Source organism: Cuculus canorus, chromosome 2 (assembly GCF_017976375.1).
Source record: "Cuculus canorus isolate bCucCan1 chromosome 2, bCucCan1.pri, whole genome shotgun sequence".
NCBI lineage: Eukaryota > Metazoa > Chordata > Aves > Cuculiformes > Cuculidae > Cuculus > Cuculus canorus.
The window spans coordinates 45,392,078-45,416,019 of NC_071402.1; the positions used below are offsets into that span (position 1 = coordinate 45,392,078).

A 23,942-nucleotide genomic window follows, 5' to 3' on the forward strand; every position below is an offset into this window, starting at 1 on the left:
GGTAACAGTTTTATGCTGAATGAGGGGAGATGTAGATTAGATATTAGGAAGACATTTTTTACTGTGAAGGCGATGAGGCACTGGAACAGGTTACCCAGAGAAGTCATGAATGCCCATCCATCCCATCCACCTGGAGGTGTCCAAGGGCAGGTTGGATGGGGCTTTGAGCAAACTGATCTAGTGGGAGGTGTCCCTGCCCATGGCAGGGGGGTTGGAACTGGATGATCTTTAAGATCTCTTCCAACCCAAACCATTTTATGATCCAAATTGTATTTAGAAGTACAACACTAGGTTTAATGTAGATTAACTCACATTTGCTTGGATTATTTTCAACCATCAGCTATCTATTTATGTAGCCACATGAAATTGTATTTACTACCTCCTAGACTTTCAGAATTTCTTGTTGCCATCATCATTTTAGCAAATTTCCTCCACTTACACCTACTTCCTACTATACAACATATTTTCAGTTGCTCTGCTAAATTTTATGCTTAACCTAAAATTTTAGATACCAGATATTAGACTTAAACTGAACATATTATGTATAAATTTTCAGGAATTTTCAAACCTAAAGTTATCAAAAAAAAAATAGTTTTACCTGTGCTAAAAAAATCTTTTATCATTCTTTTGCTCCATGCTTTCACACAAAAATGTGAAATCTGTCGGGCAAGTACAACTGTCATCTTTTTGCTGCCGTAAGCAAACAGCCATTGGACTCATTAACAAAAGGCATATTTCATCCCCCTCCAATGATGGTTCATAAGGAGTGTTAGAGGTTATGAGTGTGTGATTGCTCCAGCAGCCGAAGGACAGAAAGGTCTGACCCTTGCTGATGGATCTGTTTTAACCTGACATGGGCCTACAGGAGATGTGCTCAGGGGACTTCCTGCAAGTTACATACATATTGTATTTGAAAATTTCTGTCTTCTCCAGAAAATTCCTCCCCAACTGCAACTCCGTAGGCAAACGGAGGAGATGGGGCAAGGACTTTTGCAGAATTATCACTTCCAGATGCACTGCCACCCTGCCCTGGTTGCTGTGACTGTGTTCGACTGGTCAGCCAAAAACTCATCCAACTCTGTGGCTGGAATTACATCGAAGACAACTTGGAGGTTGGGATGAAGAGCAGTACCAGGTAGCAGAGAGAGGTGGGAAGCCAGGATGCAGAACAGGTTGTAGGGGAAGCAACATGACAGTTGGCATTATCAGAAGCACATTTTGTTTGCATATATATTCAAAGAAAGGTGAAATATTTGTAATATGAAATTGTAATAGCAATTAAAAATACACACCGAATACCAAGATAAATGCTCTCAAATTTGGATCTATGACGTGTCTTTTTTCCTGGGTTGTAGTCTGCAAAGGACTGGCCAGCCTTCCTAGATTAAATTTAATTTCTCAAGTAGGTGAAGAAGCTTTCAGTTACACAAATCAGTTAGGACTCCGTGTTTAAAGAGTGGTAAGATATCAGAGTTTTCTATTCAAGAGCAGAAAATTTTTAAATCAATGTGTTGCCTTAGTAATTTCATGCAGTTTTTGAAACGTAAAGATCGCCAATTTATAGGAAAAAGGATGATCTAAAAGCAGGGCACGGATTATATTTCCATATCATAGAAATGATACAGTAGCTCTCTTAATCCAATATAAATCAGTTGTGCATAAAAAAGGGAGAGAAGACAGAAACATTTGATAGTCAAACTATCACTGCTTTATAAATCCGGAAAGAATCAAAAGCATTTCCTGATCTTGTTCCAAGGACCGTGTCATATTAAGAATGAACAAAGACTGAAAAGGTAGTAATTACTAGAAAGCATATACTCTCATTAAACAGTATATTTAACAAATGTAGCAGGAAAGCCTACGACTACTAACTAAACCTATCTGCAGCCGTTACTTGGCAATGAGTATTCAATGGTAACTTCACACCAAGCATGTTCTTCTGTGCTTTCCCTGTGCTTAATTTCATTGTGTTTCAAAGAACTAGTCACAAGTTGTCAATAAACTGTTTACAAAGCCTACCTGTTCACAGACTTTTATGTATCTCCTTTATTTTAGTCCTTGTTCTTTTTGGGTTTTTTTTTTGAGTTTCCACTGAGTGCAAATGTTCTTACAGATTTACAAGGAGGCATTTCATACCAGAGTAGACTTAATCTTATGAAAGATATAACAGAAAATAAGAATGTGGCACTTATGTAACACTTTTCATCCCTTGATCTCAGAGCACTTTGCAGAATTGGGCAAGTATGACTGTCACTGCTCTCAGAGAAGGATATGCCAAGCCCCTCTACAAGACTCGTCAAAGATCACAGGCACAGAAGCTGACCTGTTCCCTGCATTGCCCTAGGGAAGGTTACGTTCAGCAAACAGCTACCACCATACCAACAAGTAAATTAAGAAATAAATATTCATTACTTCCACTGCTTTCCTATCTCTTCTTCATTACACGGAGGATAATCCCCAATCGACGTTTTATAGCCAAATGCAGCAAGAGGCCATGCAAATGGTTCAGCCACAGGAAAGACAGAGTGAACTTTGGCTTCCTGTAATATTCCCCTGCCAGGGAGGATGATCTTCTCGAGACTATTTGGTATTAGGCATTCTCTCAACTACCACAGCTGCAATTAGATGCATTTTTAAACATCCTATTAGTGGGAAATACCACTGTGTTTCCAGGTAAAGTCACTTCATACAGTAATAATTAGCTCAGGAAGTACTTTGTTGCCTGATAAATCAGGAGCCAGAATCAATAGCTAGTGCAGGAGGTCTAACACCGCTAGGACTGGCTTCCCTCTGCTTCCACTCATGGACTCAGAGGTGATAACATGGTGATAACATCATAATTCCATTTGTTTTGGCTGTGGATGTTTTGGGAGTTCTTTTTTTACAGAATTACAAAATTTCAAGAACTGAGGCTTTGTAGTGCATTCTGTATTGTATAGGCATTGACTGCCATACTCTGCCAAAACACACTAGCTGCTGTTGCTGGGAGCAAGTTCATTAGGATCCAAATGAAATTGTATCACTGTGAGCTGCTTCTAGGCACTTTTGAGCTTAGAAATTGCCAGCATGTTGTCAGGGAACCTTGGGGAAACAGTTCTTGATATCTTTACAAACTAGTTCCTGATGACACCCCTATTTTCTTATTTTTGGCAGAATGATCACTGCAAAATGCTTGAAGATTCAGCTAGAAACAAAGATTTACAAAAGGGAAAAAAGACATGACAGAAAGAAAGAAAATGGGAACCGTACACAAGAACTCTAAAGTCTAGCAAGGAAGGATTTTAACACTCGTGTATCCCTGCCACTGGTTTTAGCAGAGTTTACAAAGAAAGACAGAAAGGATTTATTAGAGAAAAAAATGTTGCAAGTGCATTTACACTTTGGAAGGAAAGCATGATTTTTCTGAACTCCCAGGACAAAGTCACTTACAACTTAATGGTAACAGAAAGGGAGGGACTGTGACCAGTCTGCTCCAGCAGCAGACGTATTACTAGCCATGAGGAAGCAGGGTTTGTCCGTAAGTGACACTGAAGAGTCAGATCCTCAGAGCAGGAAAGCATGACACAAGCTAGTGATGAACACTGTATGAGCACCAGAGTAACACCTCAGTCAGCCAAAATCACACACTACCCAAAATTAGGAGGCACCAATGCTTCAACTGTGTGCCTGTGCTCCCCTCATCAATGTTCGGTCCCCTGCTTAATCTCCCTGAAGACCAGGTTCTCCATAATCTCTCCTTTCTCTGCAGAAGCAAGAGGCAGGGGCTGGAGGCAGGTGCCCTCTCACCATCCCATCCCCTCAGTCCCAGCAGCACTTCTCCATCTTTCCCTGTGTGAGGTTAGTGGGGGTCCTGGGAAAGAGGAGAGAGGGAAGGGAAGGCTGCAGTTAGGCAATAAGTCCAGGAGATCAAGGAGAAGAGGGTGTTACCACCACCAGCAATACCTTGTTACAAAAGCCTTTAATAAAAAGATGTCTCCCTCTCTCTCCTTCTTTCCTCTTCCCTTTCCAACAAATTCTAATTACCTGAGGAGCACTAGCAGGGGAGAAGGGGAGAGGAAGAGAAGGAGAGAGACAGGTCCCAGCTCCTACCTCCTGTCACATAAAGCTACCACACCTTTACCCAAAACCCTCAGTGGTACTGTGCTGCTGCGAGGTATCGTCATGATTGAACACATGCAGTACCATATTCACCCTAACCATGCAAAATTCATCATCCAAACGGCTGGACAAAGATTTTATGCTTCAGAAAATATGCCAGCATTATGATAATATATAAACTATATCAAAAGAACAAAATTTTCTATGGGAAAATATCCATTTATTGAAGATTTTCCATTTACTGCTACAATTGGAAAGTGCCATTTAAGGTAGATTTGATACACCAGAATATATTTTTTTTAAAGTAAATCCAACACCACACTGTAATTCCTTACCCTGGGAACTCCCTGTTCCTGGGTCAGATGTTCACCCCCTTCCAGGAACGAGGTTTTCCAGGCAGCTTCACTTCCCACAATACAAAGCAGATTTCCTTCTGAGGAAGCTCTCCAGTGCCTCTTGGACTTTCAATTATGGGAGAAGGGTCTCAGATAATGAAATGAGAACATCATGCTCCTGAACTACAGCTTCTGAAAAGCAATGCTTTGCGGTAGGGAAATGCAATTTAATTTTCAACTGACTCAGGAATTTCCCATGGAACATTAATTCTATTTTCTGCTCACTTCTGAATGTAAGTTGATTTTTCTCTTTCAGTTTAGGAAGCTTAGAAAAGGTGTAGTGAAACTCTGCTTCCGAATCTGTGGACTCCCTCCCACCTTTTGCCATAGCCCTGGGGAGGGTGTGCGTCATCCGAGAACAGAAGCCTATTGTGCCAAGCCTTATCAGAGGCCATGCCTAGCCCGAGGAACTGCTATCTAGACACTTGACATGGAAAAGTAATAAAGGTATTTCCACCCCCTTCAGGTTTGTAAGGACAGTGAGAGTTCACATGACTTGCCCAAAGCTGCACAAGATCCTGAGCAAGAGTCAGAAACAAACCACAGATCTGCTAAGCCCAGCTGCAAGTTTTTATTCATCTTGACACATTTTGTCTTAAAGTTCTTCCATTTCAATAACAAAACAAATATTACAGTGATACATTAAACGTAAGCAACTGTTGCCCTGGAAATTTAGCATATGGGACTGAAGTTAGTCTGAGCTAGTTAAAAGAATATCCAACTAGTGCAAATTATAAGAGGACTGTCTTGAATGTCATTTTTTACCCTTGCAGTTGTTTTCCTCCAGATTTATTTTAAAGTTTATATATTTTTTCTTCTCCATCCCCTACATCTAATCACGTAGAAAACAATTCACATCAGATTAGCTCACCCAAATATACCCAGATGTTTTGTAAATTCAGGCAAGTTGAGAAATAGGGATGAACTCCATCAAATGGAAGAAAGATAACAAAACATACCAGATGGATCACCTTTCCTTCAATCAGAAGCATTATTTCTATTTTAGTTCACCCAGTTCCACATATTTTGCAAGGCACAGGCTGACATTATGTGAGTCTCTTCGGCACTGATATCTATAACTAAAAATGTTAGGCGTTTCAGTTATCCACAGACAGCACCTACTTCCTGCGGTTATTACAGGCAGTACTAACACGTCAGGAATCCTGAGTATGTTTGGGTGAACTGTCATCAAATCCAAAGTTAGGAGTTCCTCTACTACGAGTGTGAAACACATGTGCCCAGAATAAATGATAAAAATGATACTGCCATTTCGGCAATCCTCACTCAAAGCACAGATTCAGACAAAACTCTCAGAATACAAGTTCTTGCTATGTAAAAAATACATCTAACTTTCCATTAATTTTCCAGTATTTCAAAACCCTTTTAGTCACAGAAACATCACAACTTCACCAGAAATATTTGAAAAAGAGTCTGGAAATACCATTGATCAGTGAAGTGATGTATCTGTTAGATACTGAAATTACTTCTGATAAATTGCAGAATGAACGTGACAGCCTGAATCTTCTTTTTACTCACAAACTCACTATTTAAAAGTGAGGACTACCAGGGGAATGTGCATGTTTCTTAATTACTGCTTGAAGGACTTTGTTCAGAGAAAATAAAAGGGTCAAAAGATTAAGAAAAACTCAAGACCAAATGCAAAATGTAAGAGCATTATTTGGGAACAAACAAATAGAAAGGTTAAATTTAATTAACCCTGTGTTGTGATCAAATTCACACATGAGGATATAGCAGATAAGTGAAACCATGGCCAAAGAAGCACGCAAAAACACTGATTACATCCTTTCTAATATGGCAAGCAACTCTCTTTTAAACTTTGGAATATGCCAGTAAAGAAGAGCAAAGGTATATAATGAAATATATTCAGCTGAAGAGGCAAACAGCATTCAACACTGCAACAGTAAGATTATTAAAGCTCAAGATTCCCTAGGTATGCCAAAACAAGTAACCTTGTGAGTTAATGCTTTGCTGTGGAATAAAGTTCAAAGAATCTGTACAGGGAAGACAGGAGAAATCAATGCCATAAGGAAAGCACTATGTGAATATCTACCTCATCCTACAGGAACTGCCAAGTGCTCTGAAAGCAGAAGCAAAGCCCAAAGGAGTCACCCTAGCAAACGTATGCAAAGGCAAGTTTCCTACTTACCCTATGGTCTGCACCATGATCTCCTTTGCCACCTCAGTAATTCCAAAGAATCCAGAATAGTGTTATTTTTAAGAGAATATTACGAAGTGTTAGAGGAAAGAGAGGCGAGCTGACAAGCAGAGCTTTGTGAGAAGCCAGGCGGAGAGGGATGAATTTAAACTCTGGCTCAGATGCTGTGTATTCTGCGTCTATCTTTAACTTGTAAATGATTCGGTTTCACATTCCTCTAAAGTCCTGCTGGCAGATGCCTTCCCGGAGCTTTACCAATGGCAGGCACCCGGGCCACCTCCCCTCCTCCCCCCCACCCCCCTTCATCCCTTCCTCCCTTCCAAGCCTGCCACTCCACCCCCATCTCTCCCATCTCCTCACTGCTATACACACACACGCATGCACACACACAGAGGGTTTGGCAGGCAGGATTTTGCTGCCTCCAAGCAGCCAGCTCTGGATCCATGGCACCACTGGAGCTGTGCTCACCGCCGGGCACAAATGCCTGCTCCCCGCCTTCCCGGGAGTCCCCTGCTCTGACCAGTGCCTTAGAAACACTGCCATGGCACAGTCTGCTTCGGTGCACAGGCAACTGACATTATTGCTTGTGCCCAATTCATAGAAACACAGAACAGTTTGGGTTGGAATGGACCTTTAAGGTCATCCAGTTCCAATCCCCCTGCCATGGGCAGGGACATCTACCACCAGACCAGGCTGCACAAGGTCCCATCCAACCTGGCCCTGAACATGTCCAGGGATGGGGCATCCACAACTTCCCTGGGCAACCTGTTCCACAGTCTCACCACTCTCATTGTGAAGAATTTCTTCCTAACGTGTAGTCTAAATCTCCCCTCCTCCAATTTAAAGCCATTCCTCCCCATCCTACCACTACATGCCCTCATAAAAAGTCCCTCCTCAGCTTTCCTGTAGCTCCTTCAGGTACTGGAAGGCTCCTACAAGGTCTCCCCAGAGCCTTCTCTTCTCCAGGCTGAACAGCCCCAACTCTCTCAGCCTGTCCTTATAGCAGAGGTGCTCCAGCCCTCTGATGATCTTTGTAGCTCTCTTCTGGACCTGTTTCAACAGTTTCATATCCTTCTTATGTTGGGAACTCCAGAACTGGACACAATATTCCAGGTGGAGTCTTACAAGAGCAGAGTAGAGGGGCAAAATCATCTCCCTCGCCCTGCTGGCCACGCTTTTTTTGATGCAGCCCAGGATATAGTTGGCCTTCTGGGCTGCAAGTGCACAATGCTGGCTCATGTCGAGCTTCTCATCAATCAGCTTCTCATTAATCAATTAATTAATTAGGCAAAATCTCTGGGTTTTTATCCTGGAGCCACCGACTGAATCGAGGTCAGAAGCAGGATCGCAAGGAAGCACTTTCTGTAAGGGACTCCAAATGCAGCCAGCCTGAAGGGCCGGGTTTGGAGGGAAGCATTTCACCCTCTGTAGTATGAGTCTTCTGTGGAGACTCATCTTTGGATGGTTACAGCACTTCTGCCTGTGCAGAGAGCTCTACTGAGGAATGGAGTATATACACATATATATAAAAAGAAAACAAAATAAAAAAGATTTTACCAGATCTTAAACACAAGCCCTTCACACTTCCATCCTTGGTAAATTAGTGCCTCCTTACAACAATCCATTGCAATTTTGTTCACAAGTCAGACGGAAATAACTAAACCACTGATCAATGGCAGCATTCAAGGTGATTGGGTCCTTCCACACAATCCGTAAAGTCAGTATCACAGAGTCATAGAATGGCAGGGGTTGGAAGGGGCAATCATCTAGTTCCATTCCCCTGCTAAAGCAGGTTCACCTACAGCAGGAACATGTCCAGGAGGGTTTTGAATACCTCCAGAGAAGGAGACACCACAAACTCCCCAGCCAACCTATTCCAATGCTTCATCCCAATAATTTTTTCCTTGTGTTCAGGTGGAACTTCCTGTGCTTCGGTTTGTGCCCACTGCCCATTGTCCTGTCGCTGGGCACCACTGAAAAGAGTCTGGCCCCATCCTCTTGACATCCACCCTTTAGATATTTATAAGCATTAAAAAGATCCCCTCTCAGTCTTCTCTTCTCCAGGCTAAACAGACTGAGCTCACTCAGCTTTTCCTCATAAGAGAGATGCTCCAGCCCCCTAATAACCTTTGTGGCTCTCTACTGGACTCTCTCCAGTAGTTCCTTGTCTTTCTTGAACTGGGGAGCCACAGTGCTCAAGATGGGGCCTCACTAGCGCAGAGTAGAAAGGGAGGATAATCCCCCTTAACCAGCTTCCCACACACTTCTTGATGCACTCCAGCATACTATCGGCCTTCTTGTCCACAAGGGCACATTGCTGGCTCATGGTTAGCTTGTTATTCACCAGGACTCCAAGGCCCTTCTCTGCAGAACTGCCTTCCAGCCAGTCAGCCCCTAACCTGTATTGGTACAGGTGGTTCTTCCTCTTGAAGTGCAGAACCCTACACTTGCTATTGTTAACTAGTTTCCCCTACCAGAGACTTTAGGAGTCATTAGTGTTGACACAGCCCCTGCCTTTTAACATCAGCTTTTTTAAGCACTGTGGTTTTAATTTGTAAATGCACAATCAGTTGAAACTGCTTGCCATCAATACTGCCTTACCTCAAGCATGGATGGGAATGGAATAAGTCACAAGACTCTATGTAAAACATATGCAATATTGAACACTTTCAGCTGAAACTGGAAATTATCAATCGACAGTCATATCAATTCAAACAGAATAACATGGTAAATGTCTCTAGTCTACAGCCTTGGCCTTTGTCTGAGTTGCTGCCAAGAGAGGCTTGCACCCAGGGATGCAGCTGAGCAAACAGCGACCACAGGTCAGGGCTGAGGGGAGAGGAGTGGGGACAAGGTCAAGCTGTGCCCAGAATCACTTAGCTAAGAACACATTTAATAAATGCATTGCCAATGCCCTATTTGATGAGGAATTACACTTTTAAGAGTGCTGCTCTTGAGAGGCTGGACTGATTTGGTAGTAAAAGTAATCATGTGTTTACTTCAGGCTAATGAAGCGAACGGCTCAAACTTGGAAAGGCCTAAAGGGGAGTAGAAGAATAATCCAAAGGACTGTATCTTAGTGTGCATGAAGTAAGCCTGCACTGCATTTCCTGCCAGCTACTCTTCATGATGCTGTTCAATATTATACATATATATAAATGTTTGGTTACATTATATGTAACATATAGATATAAACTTTGATAAAAATACAATCTCCACAGCTATTTTCATGGTCAGTCACACAGGCAGAAAAACAAGAACTTCTCCTAGCCTGAAGCCAGCTCAGGTTCAAGGACCTGGAAAAGTTGCAGGAATATACAAGTACTAAAGAATAAACTAGCTGACATCTCCTGAAAAGTCAAAAGATTTATTTTGAATCGCTAACCCTTGTTTCTCTTAGCAAAGCTAGACCTCAGTGTGTTTAATGCCTTCCTTCCAGAGAGCTTTAAAATCTCCAGCAAGAGAAAAACATGCCATGGGCTTCCTGCCAGACAGGGAGGAAGCCACTTCACTTCTTCGCTTCAGGTCTTAAAACCCTCGATTGCTGCTGATACATCGGTTCAGGGAATGTGTCTATTACTTTGTTTTAGGAGCTACAGTGAACTGCAGGAAGCCTGCCTGACACTAATTTCTGATAGAGCCACCTCTAACACTGACAACTTACCAGTCTCTCCGAGTGGAGAAAGTCATTGGACAATGGCGTCTCCCTTTGAAATGGAGCAACTGCATGCAATGCAATAAGAATATCATACCTCAAATATTTTTTTTAAAGTGTTTGTAAGGATGTCAGACTTGAAGGGCAGATAATCACTAGAAGCAGAGACCAAGTGTTAAAATTAGATCTTAAAACCTGCAGTGCTTCAGATGCTCAGAAAGACAAAAGAGAAAGAACAAAGAAAGTCCTTCTTTTGTGGCTGAGGGCTCCTTTTTAATTAGGGCAACAAGGAAGGAAGAAAGAAGCTCCCTGTGGATGAAGGTGTGATAGATAAATGTGTTGATTCAGAAGTGAAGTCATGAACAGGAAGGATTAAGACTGAGCTGTTTCTAGGACTTCAATGTACCTCTCACATGGGGAAAAACAAAGGCAGGGAAATCCACAAAAGCACTTCCGCTCCTTTATCTAAACTTGTGTATTTCCCTTACTAGATATGGGAAAAAAAAAGAGGGGTTTTGGATCCTCTAACAGAACACTTGAAGTGTTTGCTTCCCATGTCTCTTAAGAGGTTATTTATAAACTTAAGAGCATGTAGGGGGTGGAGCTTTGGAAAACAGGATGCTGGAAATTACTCGGAAACCTCGTGTGTCAACATGGACAGCATGATCCCAATCCCATGAATGGGACAGTCAGAGGTCATATGTCCAAAAACTGTACCACATAAGCCAAAGGAGAAGGCAGGTGTTCAGTTTCATCAGATGAAGAGACATGTAATAATACCAGTGACTAATGTGCAATGCAAGGTGTAGAGCTGGAAGAGATTTACCACAGCTATGTCTCTCAGCAGGGTCTGTCACTTAAAACCATCACCAAACGTAATAGATCAGAGACCACTGTGGCATTAGATTTGAGATACATGAATACACACCAACAGCAAGTTGTTATGGAGGAACAGGAGCTGGAGGCAATGTGGAAACAGAGAAGGGAGCAGCGAGGAGGGGAGAGTAATTTGGTACTAGCAACAAGTTAAATAGGTAACATGTTTGGAGCCATGTGACTTCCTATCCATTCCCAATTTAGCCCAATGCCTAAGGGGCATGATCTGTCCCTTCATGTTCAGTTATTTTCAATGTGCACAGAATTTGCTCTTTGTCTTCCCTTGTCTGGCAGTGTCTTGAATTCATTTGTCTTGGCAGCCCTAACATTTGAGCTTACTGGGACAAGCAACATCTTCTGCCCTACAGGCTCAGTCCTGCTAGGTCTTACTCAGAGTATTCTCGCTCTTCAGAATTATCTCATTAACCTCTGCCAATGATTTCAGCATGGGTTTGTTGGAGAGCAAGAGCTTTGAGTAGGGGACTGCCATTGCACTGACAGGGATGCAGTTCCTGCCTGTCACAGTGGATCCAGCATGTTGATTTTATTCATTATTACTCAAATTTACTCAAATCCACACACCCCTCAGACCCCAAGATTACCTGCAGCCTTGGCTACTCAGCTATGCTATTACATTAAGACCCCTCTCCAACATGGTCTGACAGGCAGAGTTTGGCCAAGCACTGAGCCATGAGTTACCTCACTTTCACCTACCACTTTTTTACTGGAAGAGAGGGGGAACAGCTATTGAAGCTGGTGGGGACAGAGGGCTCCCAGCTGCCCCCCACAACACAGGCTTCAGCACAGCAGGGTATGTTTGTTCAGGAAGGCAACCCACGGAACTTGAGATGGGCTCACACAGGGCAGAACAGTGCCCCGGTCTCACAAGTGTGGAGTCTGACAGCCCTGAGTTTAATCCTCCTACCATTTCCAGGAGGTTCACTGGATAATGGGAGGAAACTCAGTCACTAAAGACGTGCAGATGAGTGAGCTCCACTATTTGCAAAATACATTCAAATTGCTTGAATTCTTAGTAAGCCTTAATAAAGTAAATGGGGAATGCACTCAATACATACTCTGCTAGCAGTTTTGCTGCAACAGAGGATTTTCTGTACTGGCTTTTCTGTTCTTGATTTCTATGTTTCTGAGAGACCTATGTGGGAAAAAGGGAGATTTGCCATGGCCATACATATTAGCTTCAGGAACAAGTAATATTTTCAGTCAATCCATTTTCCTGAATAATGAAAAAAAACCCATTATTTACTTTTGAACATTTCTTTCCTTTTCCCTGCATCTTGTATTCATAGTTTAGTAGAGTTTTTTTTGCAAACCCATGGTTTAAACCAGTGTTTATCATTATATATAAGCATGTCATATCTACAAGAGCCAGGATATAAAGGCTTTGGGGCTTTAGTCTTGTACACAAGAACGAAGTATGAACATTAATTATGAAGAATTAAGCAACTTATGAAAAACTCTGTGCACTTGCCTCGTTCTTTGCAAAATCAAACCATTATTTACTAGACACATTTTGAAGTTTAGTTGAAAAATACTTAAAGGAGGAGAACTATAACAATTCTGTTCCCATTTATCTTTAATCAAAATATTAGATACAGGAAAAAAATACTCCTTTTGTTAGATGTTCAATTTGATTAGCAAAATGAAGATCTCTGAGATATAATAAAATAAAGAGAACTTACTAAAAATGAGCTTTTGTAGGTAAATGTTTTAATTTTACCACAGTGAAAGGAAAAATACTTTTCTAAAAATAAAATAAAATAAGACAGCTAACCGTAATTCCACACAGTGCCATACCCTGCAGAAGTCTTTCCTGGCCTGATGGTGCCCATGGATAAATAAAGAAGCTCTATAATCCATCATTGGTCCTCTATCTGAAAACGCTGAACTTAAGAAGTTTGAAGCAACAGCTATAGTTCACTAAAGTTGCTTGGTAAGCACTGCATCTAATGAAGATTTGTTTCCTAAGGATTTATGATCCTTTGATATATACTGCTGCCAATGACAGTAACTCCTGTTTGCTCTAAACCCTTATGACCTTCCCTACCCCTGAGGACATAAGTGTTGCCCACCTGCATAGTTCAGCTTCCTTTAATGTACCATGCAATCAACCTGCACCACCATCTCCACAATAATCCTTTTAATGTCCCCAGGCTTCCACCATTGTCCTGATCAAGCACTCCTGCTCCTTTCCATGCACCCTTTTGTACGTTCTCCCTGCCTGGGGAAAAAGCAGCAAGTAGGTCACGCAGCTGGTTCCAAGCTGTACGTGCTCAGCCAGCACGCATGGGAACCATTTCAAGATGGGAATTTTGCATGTCCTGTCCTTATTGGGATGCTGCTATCTTGACACTCCCTTTCCAAGAGGCAAGGAGGACAAGTTTAGCTGAGATTTCTTCCCTCGTGTTAAATTCAGTGGAAGGTGTCTATTAGAGTTCATAACTACTGGCTGTAGTCAGAAGTGTGAGACAAACAAACATAGCATGACTGTGTTCCCTTAGAAAGCCAAACTCAGAAAGAAAATGAAGTAAGCATCCCACATGTCAGCTATGAAGATTCACTACGCAGCCTTTGCTCCAGTATAGTATTTCCTTTTTCTCCTCAACAGTAAGAACACTCTACTGCTTTGAAGGCTTCCTGTCTACTCTACTGAGTATGCAAAAGGTAGTGAAGGCTGCTAATTGAGAGAGCTCATTGCAGCCCCTTCCTGAAAAGAGTAACTGGAGCATTTGCGAAAGTAAAGACTGCAACACCAAAATCTGTCCTGCCACAACTGTCTCCTGAAATTAACATCCTTATTCCTGAAATCAAGAAATTATTTGAGTATTTTTGTTACAGAAATGGTTCTGTTATGCTGTCTCACTCAAGCCCCTTGGTTTCACTGCAGTGCTGCATTCTGAACTCGAAAAGGTTTCTGGTAAGTTAATTTGTAAAAACGCCTCAAAGGTTATGCATTTATATTTGCCTGGACAGACAACCACAGGCCTTTCGTGGAAATTTGGCCAGTGCCTAAAGTGTGCGTGCTGGCAGACACACGTGTGGATGGAGTGGCGTGCACACTTTTTACAGAACTGGAAGACGATAATCTGTGAAACAGATTCTCTCTTCAGTTGAGCCAAAGTTAAAAACGATCCCCTTTCATTCATCCTACATACCACCGAAAAACCCTCCTGCTCTAAAATAAGACTCACTTTATTCCACTCTCCACATGAAAGAAATACATGGGGAAAAGGGGAAATGACTTCTTTCTCTTTTTCTTTTTTTTTAAGAAAAAAAAACCATAGCAAGAACACAGAAGGAGGCCTGGAAGTCTCAGAAACTGCTAATGAGAGCTGGAGCATTAATATGTAGGCCAACAAAATGAATCTCATCAGACCAGTTATGTAAAAGCAAGCAGCATCTGACTTCTCTCTGAAATGCATCAGTGCTCTGCTGGAGCTGGGGGAGCGCCTCTGCCACACAGCCCTCTCCTTTGCTCTCTGTCCTGGCCCAAAGGCACGCAGACCCCTCAGTTCTGGGGGATCTCAGTGTTGGTGGTGGGTACAGGTAGCGACAGAAGGGGTGCTTAGATCTGCCAGAGGGTATGGGCTGGGGCGGAGGACACAGGGTGAGACAGCCTGGGAGAAGCTTGTCCTACTGCTCCCTCTGCTGTACCCATCCTGTGGAGAAAACCCACATGTCAGTGCTATAAACTGGAATGAGGGATGGCAGATTTCAGCAAGCAATCTTCAGACGCAGACAGGCTTGGGAAAGGGAGAAAATCACACCTGATGAGGAACAAACCACCGCTACAGTCGGGAGACGGCACAACGTGGATCTTTGTGTATTTAACATATCAAATCTCTTTTGCTCTGTACCTGTCAGGGCTATCCTTATGCTTCCAGAAGGGCACAGGAAAATAATGCCTCTCCTTGGGCATGACATTCTTGCTTTATAACTCCTATTTAGATAATGATCTCATCTTACACGATGGATCGGTGTCAAGATGAGCCGCAGACGAGGGAAACCGCAGCACCAGGGGGAAACACCCCACCTGCGAGTCCACCTAAGTAACACGTCACATTTAAACAATGTGAGACACGGACAAAAAAAGGAGGAAATGGGAAAATGGCTTATGGAAACAGAGTCAATGAATCATGTGGGAATTACCAGTCTGGCTGTCGGAGAAAATGGGTTTTTTTAACCCACAACCACCTGAACACAACTCCAGTCAATAATCCCATCGTGTATGCTATTTCTGAGGGTCGAGAAACTGGCAGCACTGAGCACCGCTTGCAAAAGACATTTGCAGCTGCCATGAAAGCCTTTCTGTGAATATAGTAAAAACTTGTACCCCAAGAAAAATACATATTTCCAAACGTTCCAATATCACAATGTGCTTTTTGCAATCTTCAGAGCAATATTTTCAGTTACTCTACACTTTCCTTTTAGCACTGATTTATGGAAATCCAAACTAGATTAGAAAAAGCTCGAAGAAATTCCTCTCAAGCACTTTCCCCTGAGAAGATGCACACTCATCAGAATAAGGAGGAATGATAAAAAGAATCGGCACCTTCAGGAAAAGTAGTAACCTTCCATAATAAAAGGCGTGATGAAAGTCTGAAATGCTAAAATGTAACATTAGGTCTTTGAAAGACTAGTCATACACTCATCTTAAACCTTCTGGAGAATTTCAGGAACTTTATACAACTTTACTAGACAAAAAACAAGAAAAACACCTTCCTAATACCAATATGATTAAAAAAATTAATCAGTAAATTCCAGAAAGGCAATGTTAACAGAGTAACTGCATTCCCTTTTTCCTTTGTGCCCCAAGTATTATTTCCTTCTATATTACAGAACACCTACCAGCTAATGAAAATACTGGAAACTGGACTTTATGATATAACATGGTGATAAATTGAATTACATTTAAATGTCAATGGGATCTACGGAACAGTGCAAACTTGGAAGAAACTAATTCAGTAATTTTAAAATTGTGAACTATTAGCACGGCATTATCAAATGCACTTGGTCATGACCTAATTCTGCTCTAAATTCTTCAATTTTAGTTTTTTGCAAAGCTATACAAGCCATAAAATATTACAGTAGCATTAGAATGAGTGTTGCAGCAGTATTGAGTCCTGCTGAAAAATCCCATCCCTAAATGAGTGGCTTCAACAAAGGAAAGGGATCTGACACTTTGAGGCAGAATCCAGTCCATTTTTTTCAAAAGCACTACTCCAGATCTGCATAAATGCAAACAAATGGAGTTTGGCCTCAGGACTGACACAATGTACCTTGCCCAGTTTACATGGAGGAAGTTGGAATGGAGCTGGAAATATAAACTAAACTAACAGCTTCCACAGGAAAACTGAGATATTGAAAATATTTTTTCTGTAGTAACGCAGTAATAATTACAAATTATTTTAACGTTGTCCTATGAAGCGTCATGACAAACAGCTCGCAAATATACAATGTGTACGAAGCAGAGACCGAGCACAGGCCTGGACATAACCTATTCACTGTCAGATACCATAGAGCTGCTTTGAACAAATACGCTACTCATTATAGCACCTCCTCTCATCTCTCTGCCTTCATTGTATTTATGCCCAAATAAAAGATTTTTTTTTCTTTGTTCCAAGTAGCATATGCTTTATCTAAGAGCCTCAGACATTACAGCATAAATTATTAGTACTTCTTGCTACACAAAGTCTTGCTCCAGGACTTTGTGACTGAACACTGACTACCTGAGGGAAATCAAATTAACAGCAGCTGAGACAGAACTATTAAAGGCATGTTTTCCCCTATGTACAGTAGTCTGCTAACGTATCCACAGGCACCGAGAGGGTGAGGATAAAGCAAGGACATTTCTCTGAACCATCACCATCTTTCATATTACTGTCTATTTTTGTGACGGAGCTGTGGATGTACTGTCATTGACAGGCACCGGGGTTCTTCAAGCCTCAACTCAAGCATGCAGATTTTACAGCCGCACACTATGAAGTCACTGGTTTCCAAAATAAATCAAGCAAGCTTTTTGCTTAAGACTACAGAGGTAACTGCGAGGTTGTTTCTGGTTGTAAGCATAACGATGCAAGGCAGTGGTGCACCATAAGCCTGCCTCCCCCGCCCTCTCTTCCCCTTCCCGAAGCTCCTGCCCTCTGGAGGCAACAATCAGCCTTCAGAGAAGGGGGAATGTTTGGAATGGCACCCAGTCTCCTTCTGCACAACCTGCCAGGGCAAGATGCTCACAAAGGAGCTGTACTCACCCTGTAACTCCTCCTGTGCAATGAAGGAGATGGCATCGCTACTGTTTCCAGAGGAAGGCAAAGACACATTATCAAAATGTTCAGGACAACAGGACCGCTTTTGTAACCACTCTGAAATGCAGTTGGTCACAGGGTACTCGTGTCACGGAGACCACCGCATCGTGCTTGTGCTGTTCAGGCGTTACCCAAGGGATGAACATGTCAGGGGAAGCATGGGTTCATAGTTAAACACCATGCCAGCAATGGCAAGAGACCTGATCAGGTCTCAGTTCTGTCGCAGATTTGGTTTGGGAATTTGGGAATTTACAAATTTACTTCCTCCATCCCATCTTTTTATCAGTTTTGTCTACTTAGCCTTCAGTAGCTTTATGATGGGTGTCATGTCACAAGGTACTTAAAGCAACTATTGCAACTATGAAAATTCTATAGGGATGATTTTTATTCCATTTAGTAACTGGGAAAAAAACCCCAAAACAAACAAGTAAAAGAAGAAAAAACTTAGCTTCCTTCAAAAGCTTTTTTAATCAGTCCCAGAATCTGAATCAATGATGAGCACAAAGATTTAAATTTGGCTTAATGAAAACTGAATAGACCAAAAAACAACTAAAAAAGTCTCTTTACAAAAGGTATGGATTCGACCTAGCCAGTAAATAATTAAAGGTCCTCTGTGTTCCCTTCCACTTTCTATTTTAAGGCTTTTGATTATATGGGATCAAAGTCAGCTTGAGTTGTAGAGAGTTAGACAAATTTATCACGGAGACAGAACGAATGTATGATCTCATCCCCTGTGACAGCAGCCCGACAGTACCACCTGTTTGAACTCCAGCTCGTACCACTTCTGATGACACTGGCAATGTCAACACTGCAGCCTGAAATTCAAGGGGGTGTGCGGAAACTCCCTCCACCTGAGCAAACAAAATGAAAGATCTGTAAAGCTGGCAGCAGGGATGCTACAGGCAGTGCCAGCCACAGGGCTGCAAAAAGATCAGCCATAGAAAGGGGTTGAGACCCTGAGAACTCAAACCACCAGGAGGTTCAGGATAACAGCTGTATGAAGATTGATTTTTGTTTGGAGAGGAGACAAATGAGAAGAAAGATGATGAATGCAGTATAGCTGTATAAAAAATATAAATAGTAAAAAGGGAAATGAAACGCTCATTTTTTTTTCTCATAAGACAAACAACGTTGCAGAAGACAAAATAATTCATGAGATATGGAAGAAAAGTTAATCAGGGAGTTTAAAACTGACAGGCAAATTTACAAGATATTAAGAAAAATACTGATCTACCTTTTTAATCTGAAAGCATAGTTTACTCTGTGGAGCTATCTGCAGCATAATATAATTGGGACCAAAAAGGACTATAAAAAAAAAATTCATTAGATTGTTAATGAATTTCTGCTTGTTCACATTAGAAACTCATTTGTTTTGAAAAGAAATAATATAATCTTTAATGAACTTTGCTTGTTTTAAGCAACAGAAGACAAATATTTATACTTCCTGACACCAGCAATGATTAAAGATCAAGGATTAAGATATTTCCCTTTAAGGGGAATCCCCAAGGATCAAGAAAATCCCCCTTTTGTCACACTACTTCGTATCTGTCGACTGGCCGGTTCCTGAGCACCATCAGGAACAATATACTGGGTGACATCTAACACACCAATGTTTGGTTAACACTGAAGTACAATCAAGAGATTACTGTCTAAAACTTGTTTAAGAAAAAAAATTACAGCCTTGGGAGTGTACCATAAAACTTTGCCTTCTAAGCCATTTTTTGCTCTGACTGCCAGTAGCTAGCACCACTTGAAGATGAAGGCATACATACATCAACTTTACATGCTTTGGTGTGTGAAAACACTTTGGCCTAGATTTGGGCCAAGATACATTATTCACTTCTTTGAGACGCTTGACGTGTTCCACACGAAGTTGATTTCTGGTCTGCCACTCCATTAAGAGTATTTGCAGTTCTAGGAGTTGCAGGGTCTTCTACCTGATGTAACCTGCCACTACAGTTTGATATGAAAGTCAAATTGCAATCCCATTACAAATATACTACAAAATCTCACTTCTAAAATTTGTATAGTTCATTTCTCAGAATCTACTAGGATAAGAACAAAGAAGCAGCTTAGGACATCACTAGCAGAAAGAGCTATTTAAAAAAACCCTCTAGTTTAAGACTGCATAGAAGGTCCTTTTCCCAGTGAGAAAATGCACCCTGGGGATGAGTAGAGGACCCAAACAGCAACATTCTCCTGGGTGACCTTATTAGCATCTGATGTGTGGGAGCATCTTTAAATGTGTGATCCTTCTGTTTACTTTGAGATGGTTCTTTAATCAAATTCATAACAGTACTTTCATTTGCTACCAGACAGATAAATAAACCCACATTATTCAGGCCCAACAACTCTTCAAACGAAGAAAAAAAAAAGAAAGCCTGCAATAAAAAATTAGATTGGAAAGGTTTTGGTGCTTTATGTGGGAGTTAGCTGTATGCAGAATTGAACTGCATTTTCTCGGTTTAGCTGAACTAAGCTGTACTGACAAGAGCATGCTGAATTAGATCCGGTTGTAACCTGAGGTGAACCTGCAGGAAAAACCTTACGTCATTGTATCACTGCAGTTCTTTCTTTTTTCCACAAGCAACTGTGGCTCACTTCCTTCAGTCTCTGAAATGCCATATCGGGTGTGCTGGCCATGGGGTAGAACTCTAAATAAAGCACATTTGGATTTATTCATTTCATGCCTCTGGGAATGGAACTGAGCTACTAGAGAGACCAAAGTAAGACTACAAATGCATGAAGGAGGCAAAAGTGAAGACCTTTTAAAATAAATAGGGGAGGTGTTAAAATGTACCTTGTGTTAAAAGACATTCACCCACATTTGGACTTCTGGATTTTTGCCTGTCTAGGGCAAAATCAGCCCCGTGTTTCCTCTCCCCTCAGATGTATAGGGACATCTTGTCTTGCTTCACAGGGTAACTGACACTGGTGATGATGCCAAGCCCCTTGTGGCTACAGTAAGTTAAAAATACTTTATTTCTACAGCACCATTCACACAACTTTGTAGCATAAATTACAACTCTTTTCCAAGAAACTGAGGATTCTTCAGCATGAAGGACAATGAGGACATAGGGTACCTGGCATGGCAATCCCCTCTGCCAAATTTCCATTACTCTATCATTGCTTCAGAGACATAACTGAGCTGATAATGTTGCTTTTTACATTCTGCCTTATGGCCAGATACAAAAAACGTGCCCTGTGTTCCTCCTTCAGACATGTTTCTGAGCATAAATCTACTTTCTCTTTGTGAGAGTCAGCTGGAAGCCTTGGTGGCAACAAGGTTAAATGGGCACAATAACCCCGTATCACCTCAGTACCTGAAGGCTCTTTCCTCTGTTAGGATTATCACTGACTTTCTGCGGCACAGCAGACCACACAGGAGCTCTCCCCGGATTAGTGGGTATGCTTACAAGAAAAGCAACTCTATTTGTAGTTGCACTCGCTAGGTAACAGACCCCTGCAGAGACACGTCCCACTAGACCAGGCTGCTCGAAGCCCCATCCAACCTGGCCCTGAACACTTCCAGGGAGGGGGCATCCACGACTTCCCTGGGCAACCTGTTCCAGTGCCTCACCACCCTCATTGTGAAGAATTCCTTTCCAACGTCTAATCTAAATCTTCCCCCTTCCAATTTAAAGCCATTCCCTCTTGTCCTATCACTATACGCCCTACATGACAGTATAAAATTTATTCAATACATAGTTTTGGAAAGGAGAGGAAGACAATCGTACAGCATACAGTGCTGCTGACTGCAAAACCTGGATTGCAATCCAAGGGCTGATACACTTTCTGCTCATCATAAAACAAGTCAGCTGGTGAACTGGGGTGGTGCAGCACGGACAGGGGATGCAGCTGGTGTGGGCCAAATCTGCAGCCACTAAGCATATTTACAAGTAGGGATCATCCCACAAAACTAAACATTCTCTTGCTCTAAATTGTTAAGGATGATATCCCAGGCATCTTCTTTGCTTCAAAAATGTTTTCCCTTTCTCTTTTCATTGGTAGTGGACAACATAGACCGCGCTTTGAGGACCTTCTGCAATGCCAGGAATTACTTTGCTAGTACACGTTTCTCCCTCTGAAGAGCTATGGTGCTAAATGTTATTTTCCAACCCCGTATGACCATTTTTTTTAAAGAAATTCAGGTACATAACCTCAATAGTGATTTGTCTCATGTCTATTCAAGCTCATATGCAATGGAGGTGTTCTGGAGAGACCACAATTTTGCCTAATAAAAATATAAATCTCTATAAAATTTCATCACTTCATCACTGAATAACTGTAAATCCTCCTACATAATTTGTCATGATTTCCTCTGTATAAGTTCAATGTAAGAAGCACATAGCTAAATTTTTCAGGAATATAAACTACATAACTGTTTCTAAGACAGAAAAACATAAAAAAATAAAACAGTTTTAATAGTCAGGAATATAGAGAAGTCCAACATAGAGCTGAGGAAAAGACAGTTTATTTGGCCTTTAGGTGGACAGGTTTACTAGTATTTAATTAGTATAAATAGAAGTAAATCTGAGAATATACTGCCATTCCTTAAGACATATGGAAACCAAGAGCTGGCAGAACTAATTACGAAGCAGCTATACGAACAAACATAAACATAATATGTAGAAAGATCAATTTACATTAAGAAATCACCTATCTCTTGCCTTAGTTTCCCCTCTGGGAAGAGTGGTGGATGCACTGACATGGCTCACTGGTGTTACTTACACACAATCTGGACTATTAGGCATCTACAGAAAGGATGTGCAATTTCTTTCATTGCCTTTCAGGAGGTTCATCAACAGTTCACCCTTTACACCTTCTGGTAGCTTGCCTTCTCCTTCTCTTGCAGTAGAATCTCACATTACCCATGCTGCTTTCTATCCTCAATGCAAAAATCAGGAGGGAAATAAAATCCATCAATCCTCTACTTGGCTTATTAAATCTCTCTCACACTGTTCATCACTCCCCGTGGTGCAACTTGAGCTCTCAGCTCTCTACTTGCAGGGCTCTTTAATCCTCCAGCCTTCTATTTGGATGGCTATGGGCAGATCCCAAGCACAATCTGCCCAACCCCTGATTTCTCTTTCTAGTCCCCGATACAAATCTTTGCTCTCACTTGTGGTCTCTCCTACCTCTGCTGAAATGGTAAAAAGCCTTCTCAAGGTCAAACATGTACCCTTAGTCAGGTGCTTTTGACTTGCAATGAAAACACTGGGATAGCACAAATGAACTTAGGGGTCATGATATAAGGCACTGGTATTATAAATTATAATTACATACAACTAGAAATGGGTATGAAAGTGGCTTCATTAGCAAACGTCAGCTCTTCAGCACACTCCACATATGTGCATTTGGAAATTCTTGTTGCCGTACCTAATGCAAATTGCAGTTTGCAACTTCCTTACATTGTTCTCCCATTAGGTGTGTGAATGAAGCATAGAAACAATTTGTTTTATCGCCTCCACTCTCACAAAAGAATTAAATTAAAAATAAGAATAAGGCATCACATTTAACAGAACAGTAAAATAGAACCATAATGACCACAGGCTCACTCCTTCCCTCCTACAACAGATCTTACAATGGGAGGGAGCCTGCAGCTATGCTTGGGAACCTTCTACCAGATTCTGCCTGGAGAAAAGGTTTGCTGAGAGGGAAGTCACTGTGAGATAAGTGCCCAAGCTCACACCTGTCCACTCAGACCTCAGGCCATTTGGTTCAAGATGCTAATAATATGCTCTGCTGCTCCGTGCTGATGCTCTTCTAGAAACACCTGCCAGCCTAGCATCATGGGGGTCCAATTTCTTGAGAAGGCTCCTCAATGTATAGCAGCTTTACTGTAAACATAATATACGTTGTTATTTTTTCATTTTGACACTACCATGGGTATACAGTGGTACCAATATCCACAGCTTGCCACTCCTTTCCTACGATACAAGATGTTCCAAGTCCACACCTCAGGACACTGAGGAAGCAGCAAAATAGCAGGAGATTACTTGTACTGCTGACATCTATTTGATGCAACTAAATTTTTTCTAAGTCAACGGGCATGAATCTGGTCCCTGCAAAACTGCAAACATTAATCTAAGCTTAAAACCCTCCCATCAACTGAAGATATCATACGAACATCTCTGTGCAACAATTCCTTTTAAGCAAACATTACAGAAGTATTAGGAGACGGAAAAAATTTGTCTGTGCCACGCAAGTAATACCCAGCTAATAAGACTCCTCAGCTGGTACCTGAAAAGCACGAACCTGTGATCACTGTTGGGATTTCCAAAATGCACAAAAATATGTACCTGTTTATCTTAAACCACTGTCAGATCTCAGGTGCAAGCAACTGGGGATAAAAAAAGGGATGGCAATAATCTGCATAGGAACTTGGGGTTTTGGCTTATTTAAATTCAACACTTCAT

The 23,942-nt window shown here is 41.6% G+C and overlaps 1 protein-coding gene across 3 annotated transcripts in view; it reads right to left on the reverse strand.

Annotated features, from left to right (window-relative positions):
* The window catches only part of DTNA (dystrobrevin alpha), a 234,136-nt gene that overhangs the window by 180,990 nt on the left and 29,204 nt on the right, over nt 1-23,942 (reverse strand). For 2 of the 3 annotated variants that reach the window (XM_054057194.1, XM_054057195.1), the window contains exon 1: nt 6,661-6,877. The exons of the other annotated variant lie outside the window; for it this stretch is intronic. In XM_054057194.1, the coding sequence (XP_053913169.1) occupies nt 6,661-6,677 (17 nt within the window). In that variant the 5' untranslated portion in view covers nt 6,678-6,877. Of the gene's footprint in view, nt 1-6,660; nt 6,878-23,942 lie in introns of those variants that run through there. 3 annotated transcript variants of the gene reach the window in all.